The sequence below is a fragment of the Balaenoptera acutorostrata genome, chromosome 18 (genome assembly GCF_949987535.1).
Source record: "Balaenoptera acutorostrata chromosome 18, mBalAcu1.1, whole genome shotgun sequence".
Lineage (NCBI taxonomy): Eukaryota > Metazoa > Chordata > Mammalia > Artiodactyla > Balaenopteridae > Balaenoptera > Balaenoptera acutorostrata.
This window is the reverse complement of record NC_080081.1, coordinates 23,971,018-23,980,315: the sequence shown is the minus strand read 5'-3', so window position 1 is coordinate 23,980,315 and position 9,298 is coordinate 23,971,018. Positions and strand designations below refer to the sequence as shown.

Sequence of the window (9,298 nt, the reverse complement as noted above, 5' to 3'; positions counted from 1 at the left end):
TTTTCTTGTTAATTACTGGGCCACAACCAAAAATCCGAATGATGGGAGAGAAACACTTCTTTAGGATAATGATTGATTTCCATAAAGATGAGTGCTTTAACAAATTTCAATATGCATTTGCTGGGGCGGGTAGGGTGGGTGGGCACTAATTAGTTTTACCGTTTTCAGCAGATGTTGAATTCAAAACGCCAGCAGCGTCTCAAATGCCAGTCATTAGGGCTGTCTTTCATCGAAGAGTGCTGACCAATGAAACCGCCACTGTTTAGTGAGACCGACGTTGACAGAGTCAATTAAATCAAATCTCTACTAACATCCTTAACCTATCTGCAATGTATGCAGCAGCAGCAGAAGCAGCAGTGAGGGATTTCCAGTGTTAATAAAGGAATTCACTGCAGCAGCAGGAGAGGGGGAAAAAAGGGAGGGGGAGGGGGCGTGTCGGGGGAAAGACCTTCCTTAACCACAGGGGAAAGCTGGAAAAGTCCGGGGGCGGGGATGGAGAGGGAGGGGAGCTACGTAAAGGGTAAAAAGCTAAGTGAGATGATTAAAGAGAGAGCCTTAATGCAGCTCTTGAAGTGATCCACCCCCAACCTTCCCCCTCCCGCGTCCCTTCCACCGCAAATCCAATTTACCAGTTGCAAATAAGAAGCTGGAAAAATGTAAGGACCCAGAGTTGAAAACATTTTCACTTTAATACTGAAAAAATATGCCATTATAAAATCCTCGAATAGAATTAGTAAGTTCCACGTGCTTTCTCGGTTCTTTTTTCCTACTTTATAAGTAAGATTTACACCAGCACAGAATTGCTACCATTGGATCGCAGCCTAAGCACTAGAGTGACATTAATTGGTCATGCTTAACTGCCTCAAAATCTTTTTTTCTTAATAATTACACTGATACTATAATAGAAATCATGGGTACTTATTTTACATTCAGATGGAAGGCATTATTGGATATGTATAGAAAAATATTCCCCCTCAAAAAAAAAATCACCATCAAAATAAAAGAGCCCAAAACAACCCATAAAACTTTGCTTAACAAAATACATTTTTAACTCATAAAATGAACTGATGACTAGCCATGCAAATGTCCTAAATAAAACCTTTACATATTTTTTTCACAGTAAACGTACGCTCTGAACTGCCTACCGATCACAAATAATGGCGAAATGGCACTTTCTGATTATACTGTATTTTGTTTATAGAAAGTTTGATACGATGGGATTTATCAGGTAAGAGGGTGGGTGCTGTGAACGTGACGGCGTCCCCAGTCGCGGGAGGGCAGCGTCCCCGGAGCGCGTGGATTCCATGCGAGCCATGCAGCACGTTTTGTTTTCTGCCAGAAGTCAGAGTTGCTTATTTACAATACATTCATGCCTTCGTGCAACTGCCCAGCCCTGCGTAGCCAACAGGGAGCCATCGCGCCCCCCCTCCTCACGGGCTACTCCACAGGGGAAGAATAGATACCTATCTCTCTATATAGATGTGGGTATATGTCTATATGCATAGGACCACGGTACCTTCCCCTCCAGCCCCTCTCCCGAGGGGAAGGGCACTGTCTGATCTCTGAGCAGGGCCCCCGCCGGGGCTTTGTCAAAAGGGGCTGCAGCAGAGAGGGATCTGGCAGGCTCTCCCAGCTCGCCACAGTCTGCTCTTTGTTTCCAGAGGGAGCTAAGGGGTCAGACCCTCTCAGTTGAGCGAGTTCATAGTTATTAATTTACTATGTCCATCAAGCCTTGGGGCGCGCTGGACCTGGGTGTGGGCTCCTCTGACCCCCGGGGATGCCGGCGGAGTGGGGGGGGGAGGGGGGAGGCAGTTCCATCCCCCCCCTCCTCTGCTTTAGCCGGGTTGGGGGTCTTAGTCTGAGAGCGAGTGGGAGCCACAATCATACACTCTGTGGGCCCCGTCTGCGTTGTAAGGCCCATTGTGCCAGTAGGAAGAGTCACAGACTGTCTGTAGGGAATTAATTTCGGACGCCGAGGAGTTGGCGTCCCTTCTCTTGGACCGCTTTCGATTCCTCAGGATAAACACGAGCATGCCCACCACCGTGAAGGCGGAGGTGACAAACACCAGCAGCAGTCCCGGGACCAACACGGAGATGGACACCCTGCTGGTGTCTAAGTAGGAGTTGGAGTGTGTCCCGGTCTCCGCCAACCCGGTGCTGTTTTTACTGTGCGAAGTTAACGTGGGCGAGATCCTCGCGTACAGCTGGGGGCAGATCTCGTCATTGGAGAGCAGCATGAAATCCTTCCTGAAGAAGTTCACTGGCGTCTCGCACTTGAGGTCGCTCATCAGCACTTCGGAACCCAGGCGTTCTGCCCATTGCTTGAAAGGCACAATGGTGCAGGAGCACTCCCAAGGGTTTCCGTGCAGGTCTATCTGGATGATGGAGGTTAACTGGTCCAGCACCCCTGCCACCGGAAGGTACATGAAGTAATTGTTGTGCAGGCTGAGTTTAGAGAGCGAGACCCCAGCAAACACGTCCACGGGTAGGGACCTCAGCAAGTTGTTGTTGAGAATGAGGATCCTCAGTTTGGGCATGGCATTGAAGGTGGCCGGCAGGATGAGCTGGATGGCGTTGTACTCCACGTTGAGGTACTCAAGGTTTTGCAGGCCGGCGAATTTCTCCCGGGACAGCGTGTCAAGGTAGTTACTATCCATGTACAACCACCTGAGGTCCAAAAGATTCTTAAAAGTGTTGTTCTCTACGGTGGCAATGTTATTGTTGCCCAGATCCAACAGAATGAGATTCTTGTAATCCACAAAGTGCGATTTTCGGACGCTATGGATCTTGTTATCTCGCAGGAAAAGCTCCTGCACGTTGGAAAGCCTGGGCTTCAAATCAGCCAAGCTGCTCACGTTCCGGTTGTTGCAGTTCATCTTTAAACCCGACCCTGGGATGTGGTCGCAGCTGCAGCCCCCAGGGCAGGGCAAGCCGTGGGCTGGGGGTTTGTTTCTGGCGCTGCCGGTAGCTATCGCTGCCGTGGGTCTGATTTTGATCTGCCAGTTGCCTGGGATCTTTGTACCTCCGTTTGGAGCCGACCCTGGGGTGGCATGATCTTCTTGCCCACTTGTCTTGACAGGAGTTGGCAGGGGGCCAGGAGCAAAGGTCTCTTCTTGGGCAGGGGGAGCCGGGAGACTAGAATCCACTCTGTTTTTCAAAGGACACAAGTCCTGTTCAGTGGTTTCATTGAGGTCTTTGCCCTGCAGTCTGGTGGGGGCTTCGCAGACTACTCGGCCGATCAGGGCATTTTTGGGAATGTTTTCGAGCCATTCTTTCAGGGAGAGCAGATCACAAGTGCAGTCCCATGGGTTATCCTCTAGCAGGATCTCGGCAATGCCAGGGATTTGCTCCAAGACCTCCTCGTAGGGCAGTGTTTTCAGCCTGTTTCCCCGGAGGTCGAGGTGAGTGATGGGCACATATTGGAACACATTGGCAGGTAGGGTGCTGATGAGATTATCGTTTAAAATGAGTACCTCCAGCTTGTTCAAGTCCTGGAAGGCCCCCGGGTCTATATCCCGTAATAAATTAAAATCAGCCTGGAGGTATTCCAGATCGTCCAGCCCCAGGAAAGTCTGCTTTCGAAAAGATTTGATCTTGTTGTTATTGATGTGCAGCCTTTTCACCAGCTGCAGCCCCAGAAAAGCCCCAGGAACGATTTCATGCAAGCCATTATTTTCCATGTGCAAACTAACCGCATTATAAAAGTTAGCGAACTCATTAGGGAAAAGTCGAGTGAGGGAATTGCCATGCAGAAATAGATGGTAAAACTGGGAAGTCGGGGCGGTGAAACGCTGAAGACTTGTAAAGCCCTTTTTTTCACAGTCTACGTGTAGGTCCCCTTCTATCTCATTGCAGGAACAGATCTTCTCTTTGCAAACGTCCCCTGTAACGTTTCCAGCGGCAAAACAAAGAGACGTCTCCAGCAACAGAATCCAAAGCAGCATTTTTAAAGCGAGCAATTCATCCCCGATCTCATCACAAAGTAACAGCGACCATCCTGCTCTCCACAGACACAATTCAAGTTCATTTAGTGCTCCAATGTCCGAACCCAGGGAAGGAGAAGAAAAGGGTTTGGGGGGGTGGGGGTGGATTCCTTCCTCCCTAACCCCCCCGCACTGCAACAACCCAGGCGCCAGTCAATAATTATATCTACAAACTATCCAGGCACGTAGTGCAAGGCAAGCAAAAAAAAAAAAAAAAAAAGTAGAAAAAATAACCCCACTCCCCCTCAACCCTTTAAAAATAACGAAAAAGAAGTTAAATATATACATATAAATTAAAAATACACCCTTACAGAATCTCGTCTAGTGTTCCTCACTAACCAGAAAGGGAACAATGCTAGTAATTAGAAGCAAGTGCATGTTAGAGAAACAAGCAGAGGGTTTGCAGCGTAGTACAGGCACACTGCCTGTGCATGGCTGTGCATCGGACTGACCTTGCCTCTGATACAAAGCAGGGTTTTCGGCGGCTTCTGCTGTTGAGGCTGCTGATGGGAGTTCTTGCCGTGGCTGCGGGTTGCCCAGGAGTCCCCCCGAGGAGCTGTCCAGCCCCCTCCCGGTGCTGAAATCACGCCCGACCCGAGGACTCACGCTGCCGAACCAATGGCGCTGGAAAATTTCCGCAATCGCTGCGTTTTGTGGCTGTCCATCGTTTCCCTTTCCTCCCCTTCGCTCCTCTTCAGCCTTTTTTTCTGGTCTCCGGCTCTCGGTTACTAGATCTTCTTTTCTTGTTCTTCTCTTTCTTCTGCTCTTTCGGAATTACGTGGAGGGGGCGGAGGGGTGGGGGCGAGTTGTCTGAGGGAGGGAGAGAGCGTGAGAATGGGGAGGGGGGAAGAAGAGAGTTGCTAAGAAGCTCTGCTCGTTCCAGCCTGGTGCACTCTGAAAGATCTGACACCCTCTGCTGATCTGCAGTAGCAAAAATCCATCTGGTGAGGGAATGCTGAAGGAAAAAAAAAATCAATCCACGTACAGGGCAAGCGTTAAAAATGTGGGCATTAAAGGCTGTCGATCCACATAGACGTTTATTTGAAAAGGATTATTTAATTCTTTTTGCGTGCTGGAAACTTTACCCTTTCCTTTCCTTAACGACCTCACAGCCCCCACTAGCTCCAGCGTTTGGAAAGAGTGCTTTTAAAACATTTATTTCCGGATGGCTTGAATAAAATTAGTGTCAGGGTGTCAAGCGAACAGCAATTTGAGGCAATTATACTGCACGCCATTTTCATCGGTGCTTTAAATGCATTTCTTCTGTCTCTGCAGTACAATGTTTTATGCTATTTGATGTCTTTGAAACCGTTTTTTTGTTTGTTTGTTTCCTTTTTAACATGTTTGAAAGTAGCTATCTGGAACATATATTCATATATATATTTTATACAATACAATTGGGTATGAATTTTTTTTGCTGCTAGGTATGTAATTTAGGCAAATACTTTTTAAAACTTGGTATAGAATTTTAGTCAATTTGGCCATTGACAGTTAGGTTTCTCTGATGATATTTCTTGAATGTTACTTAAGTCTGCAGGGTGAAAACACAGTGCACGCTTTCGTCTTTGATTCCAGACCCGAAATCCTTCACTGGGAACCGGAAAAGGAGGGAGGGGGCAGGGAAAAATCCCAGTATGATTCGTGAGTGCTCTTAAAAACCCACTGGCAGACTCGTGTGTGCACACCACACACACGCACGCACACAGGCTCACCCTCACACTCTCACACACACGAAGTTTCTGCATCCGTTTGGACGAATTTAAAATGCATACAAGTAAATAACCGGTTGCATTCTGCTAGGGGGAGATAGAAATCTCCAGTCCCTAAGGCTCTGTGCGAAACTTATCTACAGATAGTGGCCAGTTTCTCTTTGCCGGCTCAATGGTGCTGCCAGGGCACAGTGCTCAGGCTTTTCCCAGGGAAGTAATTGCTGGATTCTTCAAACTTAGATGGAGCTTATAAAAACCAAGTTCTACTAACATCTGGGACGGGAGAGAATGTGACAACGCAGCTTCTCTGGAAGGCTGTTTTGCTGACTTAGAGTCAACACCTTTTCCATCAATACTTCTAAAAATTGTGTGCATTATTTTAGTGTTTGGAATTTACAGGACTTAAAAAAAAATGTTGTTTGGTCCTTTCTTCAGTCTAAGCAGAGATCATATGTTCACATCAGTTTCCCTTTTAATTAGGTCTTACACAAGTTGGACAGTTGTTACAAGCCTGATAATAAGCTGCATAAAATATCAAATATTCAAGGATTGTGTATTTGGAAAAGGTTAAAGAGTGAAAGATTTGGAGGGAGGAATGGGGTTGGGAAAATTCAGGGAAATGTAGAGGAGATTTCTTATTCCAGGTCCAGAAGCTAATTACTGGGGAGGGGCAGGTTTCTTATCTATATATAATATTTTCATATAATCAAATGTTGTGTTGTCGTCTTCTGGTGAAATTCAGTGGAGGGTTGTGGATGAGGGTTCAGCTCAGAATGGGGTGTGCGCACACATGTGCGTGTGTGTGTGTGTGAGAGAGAGAGAGAGAGAGAGAGAGAGAAAGACAGAGAGAGAGAGAGAGAGAGAGAGACAGAGAGAGAATGAAAGGCCTTTTTCAGACAACCTATTACACTTTTAAAAACAATTCTGTTCTTATTTAATTTAACCTATTACCACATGCAGGAAGAGGGAAGATAGCTTAATCCATTTGAAACTATTTCACGAAAATAATGCTATGTAGTTGAGAACTGCAGATGTGGAGGAGGAGTTAAATTGAGGGGAAGGATATTTCTGTTTCTTTGTAATAGGACTCAGATCTGAAACTTCTTGGCCCCAGAAACCACGCTGAGAGAGGAGGGCAGACTCATGCAGTGTCTGTGGCAAGACTGAAGGAGAGACAGAAAAATGCTGGCTGTTTAGGAAGAAAAATATTGATGGTAATCATCTAAAATCACACCTTTAAGCTTAATTGGTTACTTATTTATTCAACTTGCTGAATAAATACTTTATGTGAAGAGACCCAAAGAAATGTATTGAAGCTAACTTTAACAGAATTGGGGTAACAAGCAATTGATATTAAGATTTCATACCCCCCTCCCACCCATTAAACGCTGTATCTTTCTCTCCTGATTGCTTCTTTCCTCTCAAAGCACCAATCACATTAGAAAATTTATGGACAGGATTTTCCTATTTCAATATGTTACAAAATTTTTTTCTACCATCCTCAAATAGCTTATTATCTCTGCACTGTAAGAAAAGGATGTGGTATTGCCCAGATGAACAGCCAAACTTCAGAAGAAAATATTAAGGTTGTATCACCTCTATGAAGATATCCACTACCAATTTGTAAGCAAAAAATTGTCACACACGTATAGTTCTATGGAAGATGCACCCTTGTTAATGAGTTAACAAAAGTCTTCTTAAAGTAATTATTTTCATAATAAGTACATTTCAGAGGAATAAAGCAGCTTAGAAAAGTATACCCACCCCTCCAAAGGCTAACTCTTCAAGTACAGCCGTACATTTCTTGGTGGGAAGTAAAAAAAAAATATGGGAATGTGTATGTGATCTAAACATTTCTAACGCTTTAGGGGAACATTTCTTAGGCATGAACTCTTCTTAAGGGTTCTACTATATCTATTTGAGGTCAAGTGAACTACTTCAATTGCTTTGCCTCTTATAACAGATGATCTCAGGAGCCAGAGATAAAGGACACTCCAGCTGATGATGAGAATTGATAATATTTGCTCGGGGCTGTAGTTTCATTTTTATGTTGTGGCCAGAAGTATTTCAATTGCATCGTTAAATGTTCATTTTTTCTTATTCTTCCTCAAACAGGTTCATCTCTCAAGTGACACGAGTAACATGTAAATATCACAAAGTCATTCAGAGTAAGAAAGAGGTCATCAGTTAATAATCTATTTTTTTGCAAGTGACATAAAATTTCCAGATATTTCCATATGTTCCCTGCACATTTAAGATGAAAAAGTAGAATTTATAGCAAACATTAATTTTTATATCTTTTTAGTCTTCAGTATTTAATACTCACAATAATTTTTAAAGTATTCAATTTTGATTTTTAATTATAAAAATAATATATTTTTAAGAAATACAAAATTATATATAAGAAGTTCATCTTCAGTCTTTCCTCATCCACACTACTTTTTATTCCAGAGAGAAATACTGATAACTTGTTGGTGTATAGTGATACCATTATCCTATTTTATAAATATGGAAACTGAAATTGAGGAATATTGAGTTATACATCAAGATTAAATAATATCTGTTGACTTTTCGAAAGATAGCAGAGCTATAAACTCATGAGCCAAACTTTTACTCTCAGTCCTAAATCCCTATTTATTCTAAATATGCTAGGCTGTTACCTTGATTAAGCTCTCCCTGGATCGGTTTCCTTACTAGTAAATTAAATCATTGGAGTTTGTGGATATTTTGTTCTCTTCAAATTCTTTTTTTCTGAATCCAACACTTTTAAAAAATAATTTCACAAAAGCTCTAGTGTCTTGACTCCTTACACTTTTCACATTTGGATTTAGGATATTTTGTTCATGTATTTGCATATTCACTAGGGCTTGAAGCCAAGAGTAAATGTAACAGGAACTGTAGAATAGAATTCACTAGTTCTGAGCTTAATCTACTACTATGCTTTCCTATGTTTCATAAGATAAAGGAGTTGTTGGAATTCTTCCTTCTGATAACAACCGTAAACTAAGAGACAAGAACACAATCAATTATACCTGTAAACTAATACGTTTCGAATGTACGATTTCCCCCATTTTCTTTTTGTAGATTGCAAATAACATTCTAGGAATATAGTGTCAAGATAATTATCACATTAGATGACTTCTAAAAGGCAAAACAGTAAAATAAAAAAAAAATTCTTATTTTTAATCTTCCAACTTCCTTTTTAAAAAATTTTTATTGCAGTATAGTTGATTTACAATGTTGTGTTAGGTTCAGGTATACAGCAAAGTGCATCAGTTATACATATACATATATCCACTCTTTTTTTTTTTTAGATTATTTTCCTCTATAGGCCATTACAGAGTATTGAGTAGAGTTCCCTGTGCTATACAGCCGGTTCTTATTAGTTATCTATTTTATATATAGTAGTGTGTATATGTCAATCCCAATCTATCCCTCGCCCGCCTTTTCCCCTGGTAACCATAAGTTTGTTTTCTACATCTGTGACTCTACTTCTGTTTTGTAAATAAGTTCATTTGTACCCTCTTTTTAGATTCCACATATAAGCTATATCATATGATCTGTGTCTTTCTGTGTCTGACTTACTTCACTCAGTATTACAATCTC

At 43.0% G+C, this 9,298-nt stretch overlaps 1 protein-coding gene across 1 annotated transcript; it reads right to left on the bottom strand.

Moving 5' to 3' along the window:
* Positions 1-562: 562 nt before the first annotated feature.
* On the bottom strand, positions 563-4,845 carry SLITRK1 (SLIT and NTRK like family member 1). Its single transcript, XM_007176181.2, has 2 exons — positions 4,436-4,845; positions 563-3,997 (listed from the first exon to the last, which is right to left on the bottom strand). Exon 2 carries the CDS (start codon positions 3,942-3,944, stop codon positions 1,854-1,856), a length of 2,091 nt encoding a protein of 696 aa, XP_007176243.1. The 5' UTR covers positions 3,945-3,997; positions 4,436-4,845; the 3' UTR covers positions 563-1,853.
* Between the last annotated feature and the right edge of the window lie 4,453 nt (positions 4,846-9,298).